The sequence below is a fragment of the Equus asinus genome, chromosome 2 (genome assembly GCF_041296235.1).
Source record: "Equus asinus isolate D_3611 breed Donkey chromosome 2, EquAss-T2T_v2, whole genome shotgun sequence".
Classification (NCBI taxonomy): Eukaryota; Metazoa; Chordata; class Mammalia; order Perissodactyla; family Equidae; genus Equus; species Equus asinus.
Window position 1 is genome coordinate 193,480,099 of NC_091791.1, and position 22,127 is coordinate 193,502,225.

General features: G+C 47.7%; 1 protein-coding gene across 1 annotated transcript; it reads left to right on the forward strand.

Moving 5' to 3' along the window:
* Positions 1 to 6,873: 6,873 nt before the first annotated feature.
* RTRAF (RNA transcription, translation and transport factor) lies at positions 6,874 to 21,926 on the forward strand. Its single transcript, XM_044765640.2, has 8 exons — positions 6,874 to 7,091; positions 7,840 to 7,964; positions 10,295 to 10,394; positions 16,143 to 16,229; positions 17,091 to 17,179; positions 19,082 to 19,150; positions 21,470 to 21,518; positions 21,638 to 21,926. Exons 1-8 carry the CDS (start codon positions 7,031 to 7,033, stop codon positions 21,790 to 21,792), a joined length of 735 nt encoding a protein of 244 aa, XP_044621575.1. The 5' UTR covers positions 6,874 to 7,030; the 3' UTR covers positions 21,793 to 21,926.
* The last annotated feature ends 201 nt before the right edge of the window (positions 21,927 to 22,127 follow it).

Below are 22,127 nucleotides of genomic sequence, written 5' to 3' on the forward strand. Positions count from 1 at the left end.
GGCCTGGGTTGGGCCTGCTGTGTTGCCGCTGGCAGCCATCGGTGAGGGTTCTGCCCTCTCAGAGACTCGGAGGGCCTGCGGGCCCACCCAGGTGTTGGCTGGAAGAAACAGCCAGTCTTCTTGGCAGCCTTGAATGTGCCCAGCAGGGATGGGGCTGGGGGCACCTGAGCTATCAGAGGCCAGGTTATTGTTCCTCCAGGTCTTTACAGGTTTGGTCTCGGCCAGGTCGAGGAAGGGGCTCAGAAGGGCCTGGCTAGAGTGTGGCCGAGGAGAGAATCTGGTCCCTGCCCTCCCCACCTCACTCCCTCCTCACAAGACCCTCCACCTTCCCAACACACTGGTCTGCCCTCCCTCCCCGCTAGAGGGCTTTTGTGCTCACGCTGGTTTCTCTGCCCCCTCTGTCATTTGGACGTCCCGTACCAGCGCATATTTTACGATGCAGCCTGAATGTCGCCTCCTCCCAGATACCTCTGCTGATGGCCCTACGGAAAGTAGGCCCTTGCTGTTCATCTCTGTCTCCTCTGCCTTGTTACTGTTTTCTGTCTTCCTGTTGGGCTGTAAACTCCATGAAGATGAGGATCAGGTCTCTCTTCATCATCACTATATCCCAGAGGTCTACCATCGGCCAGAACAGGTAAATAAAGACCTGCCGAATGAAACATCGACGCAGAATAACCAATAACCATTCTGTAGATAAGAGAAACAAGGTGAGTTTACTTGAGTCAGTGTGAGGATTATAACCTGGGAAGGCCTTTTCCAGAAAGGAGGAAAGCGTTCCGGAGAAGCATGGGTTTCAGCACAGTCTTACATCTTTTTAGAACAAAGAACATACAGTGAACACACCCAGGATACATTTTCAAAGAGGTATTTAGCACAAATCAGCAGGTCAACATGACCCTGATGTTGGAAAGGGACTAATCCAGGCGTCACCAACAGGGCGTAGGAGGGGAAGTCTGCATTCTTATCAGAAGGGTGCATTCTTTAATGGATAAGCAGATGGACAATGTGTGTTTGACAGGTATACGCCAGGCTTTCTAGTCCAAGCCGAATCAGTTTTGAACCCAAATACTTACCCCATATACCTCAACATGTGAAAACCTCTTAACAGAATGAATGAATGAATGAATGAATGTTCTCCACCCTCACCCAGGTCTGACTTCCTCCAAAATTGACCCATTGTGAACTGCCTGGGACTTGGCATGTCATTTGAGCACAGAATAGTTCTGCGAGACTTTGAAGCAGAAGGCAAAGAATCTTGTGTTCCTGCATCAAATCAGAATGTTACTGAAAACGTCCTCGCTCTGAGAGCCCGCATGGGATGAGGGCAAACCTGCAGGATTTCACTACCCCCGCCTCCGCACAGCTCGCAGGCCGAGCACCGGGGCTGTGGTCTGCAGGCAGGAACCCTAGGAAGTCTGGCCCCAGGGAAGCTGCACATGGAGCCCACCAGGCAGGACGACGCCTTGGACAAGACGACCAGAGGTCCCCTGAGCAACCTGACCTCCCGGCCCTGCCCGCCTGCTGGCACCCCGGAGGAGGACCCGCTCTCAGAGACGTGGACAAAGGGAAGTGGCCCAGCCTCGGCGGGCGTCTCAGACACACCAGATCGGCCTGGGGTTCATGGGGTGGGGGGGAGAGGCAGACAGGAATGGGAGTGTCCACGGAGGCCTCAAGGCAGCCTGTCTCGGCTTGACCGCATGTTGGTCTGTGAGAGTACGATGTCTGCCTCACTCCCCACTTTCACACATTCAGAGGTGGCCTTTCTAGAACGTTTCCGGGAAGCCTCACGAGCTCTACCACCCAAATGCTGATCTGTCACCCCAACCCCCACCCTGCCTCTCCTGCCCACTCCTCCCGGCCTTTTGGGACAAGAGGACGCCTCATCCTCTTTGCTCTTCCAACCACTTTTCTAATGAAAGCCGCTTTTCCACGGCTCTCCCCGCTCCCGTGTGTGTGAGACCCAGGCTTCCTGAGACTCAGTCCTCAGCCCTCTCTGCTCTTCAGGGCTTCTGGCAGCTCATCCTGACAGTTTCAGCTACAGCTCTGTGCTGACGACTCCTTGGTTGACATCTCTGGTCTGGACCAGGCGCTCAGGCTCACCCCTGAATCTCAGGAGTGTTTGTGGGTGTTGGAGAGGAACCAATCTTCCCTCTACCCTCTGAGTTCTTGGCTGAGGCCCCGTAACAAAAAGCTAGATTAACAAGAGAAAAACAGTCTGTTAGTGGCATGCAGTGCACATCATGCAGAGAACCTGAACCAACATAACTCAAAATGGAGGCCCAGAATCCAGCCTGTAGAGTGCCTTCCACAGAGAACAACACTGTGCAGAGGAGTGACAGGACAGGCAGTCTTGGTCTTCCAGGGCGGCAACCGTGGGCAGGGAGAGGCAGCGCAGGGAGCAGTGGAGAAGGTCCGTGTGCAGAGTCCTCTATCGCCCTGGGCTGATGAGAGTCTGTCTCCAGGAAAAGGAGAGTTTAAATCTTGCCTTTAGGCAGAAAAGGGGGAGATTTTCCTGGGTTTGCTGCTCCTTAATTGCCTTCAGCTCAAAATAATTTTTATGTCATAGGCACCTTTTGGGGGGACATATTCTGGCTCCCTTCATGGGCTACATCTTCCATCACCACAAACCCGGCATGTCCCAAACTTGACCCTTCGTCTTCCCAGCGGGAATGCACGCTCCTGTCTCTGTGCCCACACCATCTTCCTCAGATCCTGACACTCCTGAGGTCACCTTGAAGCCATCCGTCTCTTCATCCCATCTTGCGTCCACCACCTCTGCGGGTCGTTTCGGTGAACTCTCTCTGGACTTTGTCCTCCAGTTAGGACTATTTCCATGGTAAGTGACAAAACCTCAACCCTACCTGGCTCAGCACCAGAAGGAACGTAGGGGCTCACATGTGTGTAGAGCCAGATGCTGCCCTTGAGAGACGTCCTCAGGAGCCGCCCTTCTCCTCTGGCCCTGCTGTTTCTGTGTCACTGCCGTCAGGCAGGCTTCTCCCTGCGTGCCCAGCTGCATGCTCCCCGTGACCGAGGACATTCCGACCCAGCCCTATTCCATGTCTGCTGTGACGCAAAATAACCAAGAACCATCCATAGAGAAGAGAAATAAGGTGAGTCTATTACGAGCCAAACTGAGGATTCTAACCTGGGAAGGCCTTAGACAGCGTTCCTGAGAAGCATGGTTTTCAGAACAGTTTTGTATCTTTTTAGGACAAAGAACACACATTAAACACATCCAGGATACATTTTCATCAAAATTTCAAAGAGGTATTTAGTGCAAATTAGCAGGTCAAGATGACCCCGATGTCAGGAAAGGGACTAATATGGCGTTACCAATAGCGCTAGAAGTGGCAGTCTGCATTCTCATCTTGAGAGGGGGCATCCTTTAATGGATGAGCAGATACACAATGTGTGTTTGATAAGCTATAAGCCAGGCTTTCTAGTTCAAGCTGAATCACTTTTGAACCCAAATAGTTACCCCATATACCTCAATATGTGAAAACCTCTTGTCACTGCTATTAAAATTGATCTCTACTGGCCTTGTTATGCTTTTAATGCTAAGTCACGAAATTCCAGAGCCTGACCTAAAAAAAAAAAAAAAAAGCAAGTCTTCATAATGAACAGAAAGAGTCTGAGAAAGAGAGGAGGGAGACGTTCTCTCCCCGGGGCAGACCTCTTTACAGTTAACACTTGTTAGAAAAGATCTGATTTAATGGGGCGTTAACTTGATAACATTCACTAGAATATCAAACTTGTTTTTCTGTGCAATAGGGACTTTGGCAGATATTCCAAAGTGTTACCAATTTGTTCTGTTCACTGTCTTTGGAAGAACAAGTTGAACAGAGAGGTCTGGTAAAACTGCTAAGACTTTAAAACATGTTGCAAGTTGTGAAAATGAAACCAGAGCAGCCTGTGTCTCTGACTTGTTTTCTTATTTGAACACATTGGCTTGGTAATCACTTTGAAATTGCCACCTCTGCGTTTCTGAAACCATATAAACTCTTGCAAGCATTTTAGGCTTTGTGGGCCACGTGGTCTCTTTTGCAACTGTTGATGCAAATAATCCATAACCAATCTATAAATCAAAATTGGGGTGAGTTTATTATGACTCAGATCTAAAGACCACATAGCCCAGGAGAGTCTTTTCCCAAAGGAACAGAGCACTCCAAAGAAGTGGGGTGTACAGGGTGGTTATACACCATCAGAGAGCATGCATCACCCGTGATCGGAATGTCCCTTTTACAATAGTCACGAGATTGCTTTGTCGGCACAGCAATTCGGTGAACAGAGCAGGTCTGTGGTCTTGAGGAGAGGGGTCACAAGGTGAGCACAGCAGGTCAGTAATTAATCCTTAGTTTAGGGAGAGATGCTTGTCCTAAGGAAAGGGGGACGTTACATCCCTATCTTTAGGGGCATCATTCTTGTATTTGGGATGCAGTAAATATTTAAAGTAGATATCCAATACATGCCTGACAGGCCACATCAGGTCCTTTTGGAAAAACGAGGTCAGGCCGGATTAGTTTTACACCAAGTGGCTTCTTCAGATACTCCAATATATCCCATTGCTTGTCATTTATTTATCATAACTATTCAAATCTGCCCTCAAATCTGCACCAAAGCAGCCAGTGAGAAATGGGTGTGGCTGTGTTTGGACACCACTTTACTTACGGACATGGAAATGTGAATTTCATATAAACTCCTGTCCTGAAATAGTCATGCAGCACACGACGTTTCAGTCAATGACAGACCGTGTATACGACAGGACGACAGTCCTATAAGATTAGCACCATAAAGCCTGGCGTGTAGTGGGCTGTACCATCCAGGTCTGTGTAAGTCACCCTGTGATGTTCATACGATGATGAAATCACCTAAGGATGCATCTCTCAGAACGTGTCCCCGTCATTAAGTGACACGTGACCATATTCTTCCTTTGATTTTTCAACTCTTTTTTTTTTTAAAGATTGGCACCTGAGCTAACAACTGTTGCCAATCTTTTTTTTTCTGCTTTTTTCCTCCCCAGATCCCCCCACTATATAGCTGTATATTTTAGTTGTGGCATGTGGGAAGCCGCCTCACTGTGGCATGACGAGTGGTGCCATGTCCACACCAGGATCCGAACCAGCGAAACCCTGGGCCGCAGAAGCAGATCGCGAGAACTTAACCACTTGGCCACGGGGCCGGCCCCCGATTTTTCAACTATTTAAAAATATATAAACCGTTCTTCTCTCTCATCTGCACTGAGCACTCTGTCTAGCACTGTCTTCCCCGTTTATTCACAGGGCTAACTCTTGACCTCCTTCACGTCTCTACATTTCACCTTCCCAACGAGGCCTGACAGGCTAATCCTACACCATTTCCCACTGCCCCCACGTCCACTCCTCATTCACCTGACCTCATTATGATTTTCCCACAGGACTTATCATCTTCCAAAGTACTAAATAACTTAGTTATAATGATACTGTTTCTCTTCCCTTGCCAGATGGCAGTCTCTCCCAGGGCTTGGTTTTGCATCTAGGTTCACAGATGCGTCCAGGGCGCCTAGAAGATGGCCTCGCAGGCAGAGGACAGTTTTAACAACTTTGCTGAATAAACAGGTGGACTAATGACCCAGCAAACCTCGATCAACTATTAGACTGGAGAGCAGTTCGTTTGATGATAAAAGTTGGTTTTCCCTTCTGCAAGTGCATTCAGATACTTCATTTAAGACAGGCCAAAAGACTCCTTCAAATGTGCGCGGAAAAAGACAAAAAGACTTCCAAATAAAAAGAGGTTGAATGCTTACAACCTCCTGTACTTCTTTTCCAAAATTAGCTTCGTCCTCTGCTCAGGTCTGGTGGGTCCCTCTCCCTACTTGGGGTGGCCATGGCTGGTGACCAGACAGTCTCAAGTGGCTACACCTTAGGGCCTGAAGAAGGGAGACAAGGTCAACTTAGTTTTTTGCATTAAAGGATCAATTCCAGAAAACAAGATTTAAAAGCTGCTTTTCCAAGCTTTGGGAAGAAATGCGTGATGCGCAGTTGCATGTCCGAGTCCCTTTATCACCTCCCTTCCGTCGGCAGCTCGTTTTCTGCTTCCTTTCGGCGGGTCCTCCATCAACTGCCCGCCTACCGAGCCACCGCGTGCGGTCACGGCAGCGCCCCCAGAGCCGGGCCTCTCGTGCTCCGCGGCCTCTGGACGGGAGGCCGCAATGTGACCGCACACGCGGCCTTGTGCGACCCGGCGCCCTGGCCCCACACCACGGTCGGCCGTCGCCCCGGGACCCCCGGGCTCGCCCGCACCTGCGGGACGCGGACGCGGACACGTGCGCGGCTACACGTGGGAGCGGCCCCTGAGCACCCGCAGCCCGCCGCCCGGCCAGGCGCGCTCCGGCGCGTCCCTCCGCCCTCCCCCGCCTGTGCCCCCGGCCCAGCCCCGCGGCGCGCCCGCCCCGCCCGCACTCCGGGAGGAGGTCTTCAGCCGGCCACGCTCGCCTCCATCTAGAAGGCCCGGGACGGAGCGCCGGCCGCCGGGGCGGCGCGGGTGGAGGGGGGGGAGCGCGCGCCCGTGTCGGTGTGCGCGTGTCCGTGTCTTGCGCGCGCAGCCAGGGGAGGCCGCGGTCCCGGGACCCTCCGACTGGTCCGCGGGAGCCCCGGGCCTCGCGCCGCCAGCCAGGACCCCGTGGCCCCGGAGCCGACGACGAGCGCGCCGGAGCCCGGGACCGCGACCCCAGCCAGGCGGAGGCGCCAGCCGCGCTCAGCGCCCACGGGGAGGAGCGGCGCCCGCCCCGCCGCGTCTGTTCCTGCGCGACCAGGAAGCGCACAATAAAATTTTCTTGAGCGTCGACGTGCGCGACGTGGCCCCGCCTCCCTTGCCCGAGCCGCGATTGGTCGGCGTCCGCGGCGGCGGCCGGTCGGGAGCCACGATTGGCGGAAGCCACCGTCACTCCGGAGTGCCCCGCGCCGGCCCGCCCTTCGGCCGCGTCGCCCGCGCCTGCGCGTGTCCCGCTCGCCTCCCGGTCCCGGCGGAGCCCGGGCCCGAGCGCAGCGGCACCATGTTCCGGCGCAAGCTGACGGCCCTGGACTACCACAACCCGGCGGGCTTCAACTGCCGGGGTGAGCGCGCCCGGCCCCGGCCTCGGCCCGCCCGGCCCCCGAGCTCCGGCCTCCGGTCCCCAGCCTCTGCGGCCCCCGGCCCCCACCCACCCCGACCCCCGGCCTCCCCGGCCCCCGACCCTTCCGCCTCCGGTGCCCAGACTCTTTGGCCCCCGGCCCCGGACTCCGGCCCCGACCCTTCGGCCTCCGGTCCCTCCGCCCCTGGTCTCCGCCCGACCGCGGCGGCGCCGTCTGGGCCCGGGCTCCGTCCGCCTCGAGGTCCGCCCCGCCGTGCGCTGTGGGCGGCCCGGGAGTCGGGGTCCAGGCCGGCGGGGCGGACGGGGCGGCCCTCGGCCTCGCCCCGGAGGTGTGCTGCGTGGACGACGGCGTGTCGGTCCCCTCCGGGCCGAGCGCTGCGGGGAGTCTGGTTCGGCCAGGTGTCCGCGCGCGGACGTTCCCCCGTGCCCCCCCTCCGCCCGGGGAGCCGGGCCGCGCGGGCGCCGTTTCTCGCCGTTTCCCCGTCGCTGTCGGCCGCCCTCCCCGCAGCGCGCGGCTCCGCGGCCCCGACTGTCGCCTGGACGCGAGGCGCAGCAGGTGCCGCCCGCGCTCGCAGCCGCCGGCCGGGCCGGGGCTTGGGCTCGGGCCGCGGTGTGGACGCGGTTTCGGCTCCGCTGGGGGCCGCGCGGTCACCCGCTGTCGGGGGTTCGGTCCCGCGAAGGCGGCGTGCGGTCCCGCGCTTCGAGCGACGCGTGTCCTGTGCTTGTTGCAGATGAGACGGAGTTTAGGAACTTCATCGTGTGGCTTGAAGACCAGAAGATCAGACACTACAAAATCGAAGACAGAGGGAACTTAAGAAACATCCACAGCAGCGACTGGCCCAAGTTCTTTGAAAAGGTAACGGCACGGAGAGCTGTCCCGAAAGTCATATGGAGACGAGCTTGGAATTACTTTGTTGTTTGAAAATAAATGAAAATGGTAATGATCCGTGTCAGAAAAGCTGCATTTCAGGGATTTAACTTTTTCTTAGCGTGTTTCTCTGTTTTTAAAGCAAATTATTTACCAAACTTCCAGTACTAGATAGAAATAGTTTCGTACAGAAACACTGCGAGGTTTCAACAGTGACACACATTCTACAAATGGTAAAAATGGCCCAAATTAGAATTTTTACATTAGAATAAAAACGTAGCAGTAATACAGTTAGAGTATTATATTAACGTAGGACGTTACTGACGTGCTTGAGAATTAAGATGATGTCTTGTTGATGTCTCGTTATGCTTACGTAAGATACACAGATGTCACGTGTTGTGTACAATACAAATAATCTAAATAAAAAAAAGGTCTGTATGTGTGACTTATTGTGGCCAGAATAGTTGTCCCATTGATGTAGTTTAATTTTGGGAACATTTTTAGAATTATTTTCAAATTAGAATAAAAATCGATATTTTACAGTATCATTATTTACATTAAACATTTTCATTGCCTACGTTTGTTACTTTGATGAGTAAGGTATTTCGTTTTAAAAATATGAAAAGCAACTAAATTTTTCATTTGCTGGAGCAAAGCGATTAGGTACCTGACTTTCTCCTTAGAATCAGAGATTTTATGAATTAGAGAATTGTGTAAGTTACACACTAGCCCTGTGACCACGGGCGGGTTTACTACCCTTTCTGTGTCTCAGTGATGTTGTCAGTAAATGGGGTAATACCATACCTGTGTTGGGTGGCGTGTGCTGTTGGTGAGTGAGTGAGGCGCACCTGTTCACAGAGCTCGTGCTGTGTGCTCGTTGCTGCCATCGCCTCTACCACCACCGTTGCTACCCTGGCTTATTTTCCTTTGCTTTTAAAAAGTATCTTTGAAGTTTTTGATAGTCATCTTAAGACGAAATATATTGTTAGGATTTTATATTTGTTTATAGCAATCGTATCTTACTTATGGTTCATTCACGTGTACCAGACAGTGTAAATTTCCACGTGTGGAAGGGTATTTGAAGAATATAAACACTCTCTGATGGGAACGCCAGAAGCAAGTTGCAGGATGCTGAGAGATGTTGGCACTTGCCGTGCAGACAGGCATTCTCCTGCACGTGGGCTCTTGGAATGATGACAGAGTTGCTCAAAGCGTATTTGGAACTTCTTCTAGAGTAACTTTTAGCTCATGAGACATCTTTTGAATACCCTTGATGTTGACAGTTTTCACACTTGGAAGGTGGACTTGGGTTTTGCATCGTGACCAAATCTTGTGTATGGGGTGTTGTTTTTAAAGCAAGGGGATACAATTTTTGTTTAAAAAATTAGTTACAGCTAAAAAGTGCTGGTTCTTTAACTATTTCCAAAGAGGAGTTCCAGCAGTTTTGAGTGATAGCATTGTTGCTAGAGTCAGATTTTAAACTCCTCGGAGACTCATGTGAAGGACGGTGCTCATTTGGATATGCAGCTTCGGCTTTTATTATAACACTTGGTTGCATTCCACGCATGTGTCACGCGGCTTGCTGTGTTCAGTGGCATTCTGTGATGCAAAAGCTAAGGTTTAGGTAATAGTTGGTTTCTTTGTATGTCCTCTTTTCTAAAGTCCTTTCCATTTAATTGCTCTGCGTGCATCGAGACTTGATCAGGAAGTCTGGGTTCAGGCCCAGGTCCAGGTTGTGCTACATCGGCAGGGGTGAACCTATGGGCCCCAGTTTTCTGTGAGATGAGGAAGTTGTTCTGGGTCTGCAGTGCCCTACCTTGGAATCTGCAAAAGTAGAAATTTTAAAAAGCATGATGGAAGTGCTTAATTTTTTCTTAAGTGGTACACTGAAACGTTCCCTTCCTTTGGGTTATACACTTACATCAAAAGTTTAGTAATGTGAGGGCTGGCCTGGTGACGTAGTGGTTAAGTTCTCGTGCTCTGCTTTGGCAGCCTGGGGTTCCCTGGTTTGGATCCCTGGTGTGGACCTATGCACCGCTCATCAAGCCATGCTGTGGAGGTATCCCACATAGAAAGTAGAGGAAGATGGGCACAGATGTTAGCTCAGGGCCAGTCTTTCTCAGCAAAAACAGGAGGGTTGGCGGTGGATGTTAGCTCAGGGCTAATCTTCCTCGCCAAAAAATAAAAGTAAAAAAGTAAGTTTAGTAACGTATATGTTAAAAGAAATCCATAGAGATCCAAAGGTGTCATTCAGCTCTACCGTGTTGCGATTCTTTGTCTTTATAGTAATAATGAAACCAGATTTTCTTTCCTCACAGTACCTCAGAGATGTTAACTGTCCTTTCAAGATTCAAGATCGACAGGAAGCAATTGACTGGCTTCTTGGTTTAGCTGTTAGACTTGAATATGGAGATAACGGTATGTTTTGTGGGGAGTGTGTACTTACAGAGAGGGAGAGGAATGATGTGAAGGGGGAGTGGAAAATGGAGGAAACTAGCCAGTTTGTGTTTCTTTGTCCTGCATTTTATCCTTGTTCTCGTTAAGTTTCATACATCGTCATCTCCCTTTTCAGCATCCATTTAAAAGTTTACTTTTTGTTCATAACCGTTCTACTGTGTCCAGCTCCAAACCCCCAACGCCCGAATCGTCTAGGAAGGAATGTTCTTTTCTAAAATTAGAGTCTCTCTATTATCATCAGATGTTAATAGAAGTCCTGTCTCACCGGTGCTTCGATTGTTCTTTTAGGACTTGGAAACGGTGTCTTCTCACACAATAACCTCACTTCAGGTTTGCTGTCTCCCATAGTCTGCACCTTAGCTTTTCAGGTTAGATGTTGTTTGTGTCCCTGAACTGATAGGATTTCAGAGTGTTGGTTGCAGCAGGTAATTTTACAAGAGGCTAAAACACACATCTAACACCAATATGCACTATGGGCCAAACTGTATTTATTATGTTTAATGTTGTTTTTACAGACACTTGTACTGGAAGCTTTTGAGCATTGGTATCTTTGGTAAAAGGAATTTCCCAGTAGACTCATTGCCTCTCATTAGGCCGTTTCATTTTGAAAGGCCTGGCACCATCTGAGTGAAGATCCGACTGCCTTATCTTAGCTCCATCCCCTGCGTTTGTCCGTTCTCTTAGGGGGCTCTCAGTTCCAGTCCTCTTCATCATTTGCTTTTGAAGCCTTTTTGTTTCTTTGCTTCTGCCTGTCCCTCCCGTCCTGTCTTTTCCCATCTCTGGTGTATCTTCTCCCTTCCCACGGTCTGGCACCAGTTCAGGCTCTTGTCACTTTCTGCTCGGATTCCTGTGATGTCTTTCAGACTAGTCTCCCTGGCATCACCCTCTGTTCTTTGGCGCCTGAGCTTGTTTGAAGCGTAAATGTGTTAGAATGCTGCGCTTGTTTCCTGAGAACAGCTCCGGTTACGCGCTAGATCTGTTGCTTCCCAGTTCTCTAAAAGGAGCTGCGGGCTCCTTAGCCTGGTGTTCAAGGCCTTTGATAGCTGGTGTCCGGTGTTCCTTAACAGACATCCAGCCAGACCGGAACAACGCTGTTTCCCGTGTGCAGCCTGGTTCTGCCCTCGCTGTCTTTGCTTACGCTATTCCCTTGGCTTGTGTGCCGTCTCCGTCTGTCTCTTCATGTCTGAGTCCTGCACGTCCTTGAAGATTCAGCTCAGAGGCCACCCAGCGGCAGTAGTGGTTCTTTCTGAACTTTTTAACTCTATACCCTTTAAGTCAGCCACCACTGTCCGTTTTGCTTACGTCTTTCTTACCCCACCACATTGTAGGCTGATGCTCAGCTAGTTTCATCCATGGTACCTGTTAGTTTCCTGCTGCTGCTGTAACAACTCACGCCGCTCAAGGACTCAGAACACCAGTTACTATGTCACAGTTCTGGGGTCAGAAGTCCCACATGTGTCTTTCTGGACTAAGTCGGTTTGTCAGCGGGACTGCTTCCTTGTGGAGTTTGTAGGGGACAGTCCATTTCTTTGTCTTTTCTGCCTTCTAGAGAGGCTGCCTGCATTGTTTGCCGCTGGCCCCTTTATTTTCAGCTCTAGCAGCATACGTCTTCCAGGCTGTGTGCCTCTGCTCCATGGTCATGTCGTCTCCAACTCTGGTCCTCCTGCCTCCCCTCATAAAAACGCTGATTGTGCTGGGCCCATCTGGATAATCTACCAGCATAGTCTTCCAGGCTGTGCGCCTCTGCTCCATGGTCACGTCGTCCCCAACTCTGGTCCTCCTGCCTCCACTCGTAAAGATGCTCTGTGCTGGGCCCACCTGGATAATCTAGGGTAGCCCCTGTTTCGAGGTCTTGGGTTTAGTGCGTCTGCAGAGTCTGTTTTGCTGTGTGGGGAGCATGTGAGTAGGGTCCAGGGACTGGGATCTGGACCCCTTTGGGCGGTGGGCGGTCATGTTGCTCGTTGTCCAGTACCTGACATAGCTTCTTTTTTTTTTTTTTAAACTTTTTATTAAGATTATGATAGTTTACAATCTTGTGAAATTTCATTTGTACATTATTGTTAGTCATGTTGTAGGTGCACCACTTCATCCTTTGTGCCCTCCCCCCACTCTCCCTTTCCCCTGGCAACCGCCAATCTGACGTAGCTTCTTGATGCAGTAGACAGGCTTGTTGACTTTCATCAGTGTCTGGCAAGTGCTGGGCAGGGACGTTCACATACAGTGACGGGGAGCGTCAGCCAGCTGTTTTCTGCTGGTTCCCGCACGTAAATTTCTGAACCTTATGGCAGAAATCTTAAGGAAAGCTTGAATTTTTCTTTGCTTTCAATTTTAGTTTAAAAAGAAAATACTTGTGATTTGTTCCTTTAGAAATAACGCGTGACAGCGTTAGTTGACTTTTAGGGCCTTTAGCAAAGTTCTCTTCTGTCTGAGTTGGTGGAAACTCTCTGTTAGATGGTTTGTAGCAAAGTATTCTCCAGCTTTTCAAAAGCGTTTTTCAGCTATTCCCAGATAAAGTTTAGTCATGTCTCCATTTATTAATCTTACCTTATTTATTCCACTTGTCCCATTTTTATAATGCTTCAAGTTAGGTTCCCAGGGCACCAGGATCACTCGGTGTTGTGTGGTTGCGTGTCCCTGCGCATGGCTGAGTCTTCAGTGTGTCACTTCTCGGGGACAGCATGGTCCTTTTAGTGAATCAGAAAGACTGAGTTTGTGTCTGAAATATGGTAAATTTTTCGATATTGAAAAATTATATTTGAATTTTACTTGAAATTTTAGTTGAATTATAAGTGAAAAGTAAATGGTATCAGAAGTATATTAGAAGTGTAAACTAGAAGACAAGTTTTTATTTGGTCTCACAACTCAGAATTGCAAGGACAGGCTCCTTTGGAAGAGGGTTGAGGTGATGCTTTCCCTTCAGCAGGAGGCGCTGTCGCTCCTCTGCGGCTTTACCTTAACGCATCGCCTTCTCACCAACTTTTAAGTTACTTTAAAGTTTTATTCTTATTTGGTGAAACCGTTGTGAATTTTTATTATTTGTGCCTTTAACATTTTCTAAAGCCTTTTGCTACCTTGTCAATTAAGGTAACTAAAATCAGACTTAAATTTTTTTCCTATAACTTTTTCGGCATAATTTCAGATTTACAGAAAAATTGCAAGAATAGTACAAAGAACTTTCACATACCTAGATTCTGTAAATGTTAACGTGTGCTTCATTTACCTTACCCTTCTCTCTGTATGTACATACACTACACGGAGCTTTTTTCTAAACATGTGATGCTAAGTTGTGGGTGATTCTCTTTTGCCCTTAAGTCCTCTGTGCACATTTCCTAAAAACTACCTTGTCTTACATCCCTGCAGTACGCTACAGTACACTGTATCAGTACCCTACAGTACATCAGTACAGTACACTACAGTACAGTACACTATGTACAGTACACTACAGTACAGTGTACCAGTATACTACACTGTATCAGTACAGTACAGTACACGATGTACACTACAGTATATCAGTACACTACACTGTATCAGTACAGTACACTATGTACACTACAGTACAGTATATCAGTACACTACACTGTATCAGTACAGTACACGATGTACACTACAGTACAGTATATCAGTACACTACACTGTATCAGTACAGCACACTATGTACACTACAGTATATCAGTACACTACACTGTATCAGTGCAGTACACTACAGTACAGTATACTATAGTACAGTACACTATGTACACTACAGTATATCAGTACACTACACTGTATCAGTGCAGTACACTACAGTACAGTATACTATAGTACAGTACACTATGTACACTGCAGTACAGTATATCAGTACACTACACTGTATCAGTACAGCACACTATGTACACTACAGTATATCAGTACACTACACTGTATCAGTGCAGTACACTACAGTACAGTATACTATAGTACAGTACACTATGTACACTACAGTATATCAGTACACTACACTGTATCAGTGCAGTACACTACAGTACAGTATACTATAGTACAGTACACTATGTACACTGCAGTACAGTATATCAGTACACTACACTGTATCAGTACAGCACACTATGTACACTACAGTATATCAGTACACTACACTGTATCAGTGCAGTACACTACAGTACAGTATACTACAGTACAGTACACTACAGTACATCAGTACAGTATACTACAGTACAGTACACTATGGACAGTACACTACAGTACAGTATACTACAGTACAGTGCACAACAGTACATCAGTACAGTACACTGCAGTACAGTACAATAAATTATCAAATCAGGAAGTTCCCTGTGGGGTCAGTACTATTGCTTTAGATCTTGTTCACGTTTCACCAGTTGTCTCACTAATTTTCTTTATAGCAAAACAAACAAAAACCATAAAGCTGGCCTGGGTCGAGCGCTGCGTTCAGTTGTTAACGTCTCTTCCGTCTGCAGTTCTGGACTGGGGCTCAGTCTTTACTTTGCTTCGTGATGCTGACGTTTATTTTGTAGAGGTCCCTTCGTTTGGGTCCGTGCGGTGTTTCCCCACAGTCAGATTCAGGGCTTGTACTTCAGTCAGGAAGACACAGAAGGTACGTTGTTCCTGTGGGTGCCTCGCTGTCCCCAAAGACGGCACGTCCTTGTCACCCGGTCAAGACTTCTCCACCATGGAGTCACCACTCCCCTGCGTAGTAAACGCGTGTCTTGTGGGGAGACACCTGAGATGCTGTCAGTGAGCTCTGCCCTTGACTTGACCCCTGACTTGAGCATCCACTTGATGGTTCTCGCCTGAGTCGGCTGCTGTCTTGATGGCCGCCAGAAGGTTCTTTTGCGTCCACCATCGCTGCGTTCGCTCCTCAGCTTCTGGGTGAGGAGGAGCTGTCCCTGCTCTCCGGTGCACGTCTGTTGTGCATTTAGTCGGTGTGGGACCTGGCTCCTGCTTTACTCGGGCCACAGTCCTTCTTGTCCTCGTGTGTCATGGCGTTCACACTGTCCCGGGAGCTCCTTTAAGCTAACTCCTGTCTGACTTTTTCTGTCTAAATTTTAATGCTTTTGTTTTCCCTCTTGTTTCATTAGCAAATCATAGAAGCCCTGTAGCTAAAGATGGCATTTTGAGTATTGTTTAGTGAATTATTAAACATTTTTATTTGTAGTCTTTTTAAGTATTAAGTGTCTTTCAAGTAAAAAGAGTAAAGTCTAACCTTGGAATTCTGAATTTCAAGCCTCCATAAAATAAGGTTAGGTTTGTATATGATGGTGTATTTGAAGTGCTGATTTTTTAGAAAACAAAGTTTTTAGATTCCATATACAGCATTCAAAAGAAGATTTGGTAAGAAAGTACTTTTTAGTGAGTTTGTATTTAATCTCATGTGACCTAGACTTACACTCCTCCCATCGACCTTAACCAAGTTTCAGAGGAAGCTATAAAAGTGGACTTCCTCTCCTAAAATTTAGATAGTCTTTGAAATGGTTTACTTTTAAAAATGTTAATGAAAAGATACTTAGGTCAGGTATTCCGGTAATCATTTTAGCTTAATCAAAAAGCTACAATCACATTGTCTTCTGTTAAATTTTTTATAGCAAAGTATAATTTTGATTGGATGACTTGTCTTATGCTTATAATCAGTTTGGCTCAGTTAAACTCAGTAAATAAGCCATGTTTGTTTTATTTTAAGTTGCAGTTCTACAAATTATATTTTTGCCTATTTTACAGCTGAAAAGTACAAGGACTTAGTACCTGATAATACAAAAAATGCTGACAATGCGGCTAAAAATGCAGAGCCATTGATTAATTTGGATGGTAAGTGTATGAAAGTGATCCTCAACATCTTTGGTTCCGTAAGTGTTTTTTACTTCCTAGAATGAAGTCTGGGTTTTGGTGAATTAATGATGCTTCCTGCAGACAGCATTTGTGTTAATGTCTTTTGCTGACAGTTATGATATGCCTTCTCCTTTGTCTTGTAGTTGAATAGCTAAATATTAAAAGGTTCTTCTTTGATCTCCTCATAGCAGTTTGGGGTTTTGATTTGTATTTAATCATGGTGGTGATTGTTTGCCATCCTGAGTGTAGAAATATTTTTTTAATCTAATGACACTATGAGACGAGTGGTACAATTTTCCGTTAAGTCCCAGATGTCTTTACGTAATAATTCTTTCTCTTTTTAAAAGCATGGAGATTCTAATAGTGTAGGTGATCATATGTTAAAGCTGCTTTCACTGACGGCACCCCCATGGCCTGTAATTCACGAGCCCCTTTGAGTTGGTACGTGGCTTCGATGCTCGAGACCTGCTGCTTAGAGAAAGGTTTTGGGAAAACTGTCCATTGAAGGGTCTGTGTATTAATGTGGATAGTTTGGGGAAGAAATGTTAATTAAAAGTGCTGCATAATTGGGCATTGCAGGAAAAGGAACAGGACAAACCTGTGAGTTAATTTAGTCATTTATTGGATTGTTCCATTTGGCTGATTAATAGGAAAACCATTGATCGAATAGTTTACCTAATTGTTGGTGCCTTCTACACTCCTCTTGTAGCAGCGGTTTTAAGGTTTAAGAGATTTGTTGTTCCTGGAAAATTGAAACGTTTTTGTAAGTTTATGTGTTTACATGTATGTCTGTGTTATATGCTTGCGGGGCTGTACGTTTCCACGTTTAATCTCTCGTAGTCAACAATCCTGACTTTAAGGCTGGCGTGATGGCTCTGGCCAACCTCCTTCAGATCCAGCGTCACGACGACTACCTGGTGATGCTCAAGGTCAGCTCCACGTCCTGACCCCTGACAGAGACTGTGCATCAAACTCTCCATCTTCTGAAAAGTAACATTCATGCTTGAATGACTCACATGTGGAGGAATGTGAGGCGTGAAGTGGATTGTGTGATTCCGTGTGCCTGAGATTATCTGCTGACAGCTGATGCCAGAGTGTGCCCTCTGCGCCTGCCACTGTGCCGAGTCCTTTGGTCCTCCCAGCAGTCCTAGAGGCAGTGCACATCTGTTTTTAAAAACATGTAGATGAGGAAACTGGGACTTAACAGAGAAACAGTGCCAGGAGGACTCGGACAGTGGCGGAGCCAGGATTGTGATCTGGGTGCGTCCCTTCCTGCTACATCACCCACTTCTGTTGATCAGTCCTGTTGACATGCTCTGTGGTCATTGAGGTAGGGAGAGGTGCCAAGTCAAGTAACAGTGAATTGGTCGAGAACATACACCCCAAAATCTCCGAGGAGTGAATGTCTCTGTCCTCTGAGTCCCCGTCCTAGACAGGCCCCTCAGCTGTGCCTGCACTTCAGGGAAGCCCGTGGTCTGCGGAGCTCTCCTGTGTCTGAGAGGAAGCGTGTGCATGCAGTTGAGAAGAGGGACCACACCAAGAGCGGGTGGTCGTGCAGGGCTGGGGGCCAGTGCAGTGTCCTGGCCGGAGGGTGGTGCTTAAGATGCCAGACTGGGAAGTCACTTCAGAAGTTACTCTTGATCTTATGAGAAGTTAAAGAGCTTTCAGCTACACCCTGTGCATGTAAATCACTTTTCCGTAAACTAACTGAGTAAATAAATTTCACTCTTCTCATAAGAGATCAAGCCATGATTTATTCTCTTTTTTTGGAATTGTGTGTGTTCTGTTTCTAGCTTATTACAGCTGTCTAGGCTGAGTCTGAATGTAAACTCAGATTTTCTCAGCTCAGATTGAATACCAAGAGACAAAAGAGTTTTTAGTGAAACTTAGTTCTTTCAAAGGCTTGTTCCTTACTCAGGCGATTATATAAATTGCTTTGGAACAGTACCAGTGGTCATGTCAGCTTTAATCGTAGACTGAGTGAGAAGAGAAACAGACAGTGCTAGCATATTTAGGGTGCTCTCATTAGACTTTAAAAAGCCAATGGGAAAAGAATAAATTAGCTATGATCAAAAGCTTTATAAAATTCTATCCCAGCTCCATGTTTGTCCTTTGAGTTATTTTAAGAAGTGTTCAAATAGTACATGACAATGTGGGAAACGTCTCCATAGGTTTGCCAAGTATGAGAATCAATATATTAACTGTTTGGCAGCCGGACTATTTAATATACTTGCAATCAGTGTAAAAGGTTGGTTTAATTATTCTTTTCAAATGTAGCGTCCACTTGTGTCTGCCATGATAAAATGCCATGGTGAGGAAGAAAACAGGGTGTTCTGTGAAAGATCTGAAAACATTTTACTGTAATCAAGTGGAAAAGGGAAGGACAGTGTGTATCATATGCTGCCTTTGTGTCAAGGATCGCACGTGTGTGTGCGTGTGCATGAGCACGCTTGTGAGAGAGTGCTGGTGAGAACACGAGGACGGTGACAGTGGGGGTCGCTGGAGGGTGGCTGAGGCTTGGGTAGTACGTGGTAGGTACAGACCTACCTTGTACCATGTATCCTCCTCCTCTTTAAAATTTTTTCCATGCACACGAATCACCTATTCAAAAAATGTTTCTATTTCTTGGGACCATCATTCCACATATTAAATACTAAAAGTGAGAACTTTCATTATAATAGCATGTTTAATTTTTAACTTACTGGGGAGTTTGTTAATGAACTAGGTAATTCTAACGTCATCAGATTGGGCATCCTTATTCTCTAAACTTGGAGAGGAAAGGATGATAAACAGCCAATAAAATGTAAAAACAATATTTTTGGGTTTCCCAGGCAATTCGCATTTTGGTCCAGGAACGCCTGACACAGGATGCAGTTGCTAAAGCAAATCAGACAAAAGAGGTACGTATCATCTTAGAAACGCTGAGTTGATTATCAGTGAAAGTTTCTTCTGGTATGGTCATGTGTTTAAAGTTTGCATGTATCTGCTTAAGATACGCGTTTGATGTTAGAGCTGCCGGAGAAAGGACAGCTTACTCCAGTGGGGTTGAATTTGATTCTTAAGGAAATCGTATCTAGTTGGTTTTGAGTGAGAGAAGAACTGCATGTGTGTCTAGCTTCTTGCCTTAGAGAAGTGACCGTGAGTGCATCCAGTCTCCCACCACGAGCCACAGTGGGGGCCAGGTGAAGTCTATTTAGAAGAACTTACTCCTGAGGTTCATGGGTTATTCTGACTAATTGCTGGAAATAAGGCAAACCTTCTCTTTGTAACTGATTTTCTTTTTTGACCTAAATCCGGTCCTTGCTATTTTGTTTCTTCAGAGAAATTCCTTCTCATTTTACTCTATTTTCTAGCATAAAACATGAGAAAGTAACTTGCCTAAGGTCACCTAGTTGGTAACTGGTTGAGCTTTGGCAGTTTGATTCAAGATCGTACAACCTTAGGGTGGATGGGGACAGGGTCCTGTGTGGAGTCTGCCTGGGCAGGTTCTTGGCCAGGTGTTGGGAGGTAGAGGCTGTGTTCATGTCAGGTCCAGGACACAGGTGACTGTGCCTGTCATTCTTAGTCCTGCTCTGTAGGCTCAGAGTTGAGTACACCGTAGCTACCTTTTCCTTAACAATCTGTGGATATTTTTAGGTTCACTGTAGCAGAAATCCAATGTCCCTAAAGTCTCTTTGACTCTGCGACAGTGCAGAGCGTGTCCTTAGGGGTTCGCAGCTGCAGGTGTCTGGTAAAGCCCCCGTGGCGTGGACGTCCCTGTGAATGCCTTGGGCACAGCCACCATCCTGGGCTCTGCCCTCCTTCCCTCCCCCGCCTCCCAGTGTCTGCTGTCCTCTGACCTCATCTCCAGTGAGGCCCAGCAGTTTAAAGGTTGTGAATGCTGGGGCAGTGTAGTCCCTGAGAGACACTCGTTTCTTTTCCAGGTTCTCATTGGCTTATTAACTACGTATGAATCAGGCCACTGGACACTGGATTAAAGATCAGCTTATTTCCCCCACACTATAGAACAGACCATAATTGTTCCAGCATAATGAAGTCATTCACTCACTCAGCAAAATTGCCTTTGGTTTGAAGACAGTGCACATAAGGCATAGCCAAATCTTGTTGCTCTTGTTTGCAAGAAAAATTTGGTTTATCTTGAGTGCTCCAATCCTTCTTAATTTTAGCGTCCTCTCAAAGGCCGGCATGCTGTCATAATCCCACGGGGAAGTTTTCCAAGTGCAGGGCTCTGCCCTGTCGTCGTTCCTGACTAGCCCCTGGGCGTGCCGTCTCCTTCAGGGCAGCTGTTCCTGGGTGGTCTGCTGGCGGAAAGGAGGGCGGGGCCTCTGTGCCAGGCGGACGTGGAAAGCCACTCTGCCAGGCCTCTGCTGTTGCTCGCTGGACTTTTACGCCCACTTACTCCTCTCACCACGTGGTCGTTGCCAGCTCTTTAAGGCAGATGGCGCCAAGGGAGGTTTGTATTAATAAACAGGGCAAGAATTAAGTCGTGAGAGCCTGGCAGTGTAAAGTTGGAAGGAAGTGACGTTTTACTGGTGATGATTTTACAGTATCACCAGCAGAAATTCTTGATGCCTGTCCTTGTCTTTGTATGATAGTGTGGTGTCGTCACAGCTGCCATCTTGGTAAATCTGAATATAGGTGCTGTCTGGTTAGCTAAGTGGTTTAGATCCTGTTCATTTTCCTAGACTATTTCAGAGTAACTTCCAAATGAACTATTGACAGTTAAATTACATGTAGATAATCTGGGAAACATGCATATTTTAGTAGATTTGTGCAATTTATAAAGACAGATCAGTATGCTCAGAAGTCAACTTTCTTGAGGAAGGTAGGATTGAGTCCTAGTCCACGTGCCCTGTGCACAGCCGCCTCTGCCGGGAGGGGGCCCAGCCTGCCCGGCCCTCCCGTCCCACGTGCCCTGTGCACGGCTGCAGCCCACCTGGCCACTCCTCCGAGGCCGCCCTGATAGCACTGCTGCAGACAGGAGCCGTTCCTTTGCACACAGGTCATGGAGGACGGGCTGGGTCTGGCACTCGCTCCCCTGTGCGTCCTACTGGCCGTGGTGGGAGAGAGAGACTCCTCAGAAGGCAGGTGTAAAGAGAAGGTTCTCAGTCTCTGCGAGTGCAGCTAAGAGGGATGACACCACACACAGTTTGCTGCTTTTCAGTTTCAGAGGAGAAAAGCATGTTAACTGTGGTCTCATTTTATTCTTCTTTTTAAAGGGCCTGCCTGTTGCTTTAGACAAGCATATTCTTGGCTTTGACACAGGAGGTACGTGACTGTTTTGATTAATTCACACTAGTTTTAGAGACTCGGTGCCTGTTGGGCGGAAATGAGTAGTGGTCTTAAATAGAAAAGTTACTGATTATTGCGTGTTTCTCATGAAACAGATGCGGTTCTGAACGAAGCCGCTCAGATCCTGCGACTGCTACACATCGAGGAGCTGAGGGAGCTACAGACGAAGATCAACGAAGCCATCGTGGCCGTGCAGGCCATCATCGCCGACCCAAAGACAGACCACAGGCTGGGCAAGGTTGGGAGGTGAGCGCCACGGGGCATGGCTGCCTGCCTCGAGGGGCCGTCTGGAGCCAGGCACGCTCTGGCAGAATCCCAGAAAATCGACTGTGTGTAGACATTTACCACCATTGCTTTTTCTTTAATAAAGTTTGGGAAACTGGATTTTCCTTTTGATCGTGCGTTACGTTCACGTATCTGTATAATTAACCTGCTTCCTCCTTTGTGCTTAAGGTTCGTGCCAACCCCAGCTTTGTTACAGAGACAATACAGATCCTCAAATCGTAGGAAAACTTAAAATATTTTATTGGAGTAAACAGCTTATTGGAGAACTGTTACATCTTTGGTATTTATTTATAAATGTAG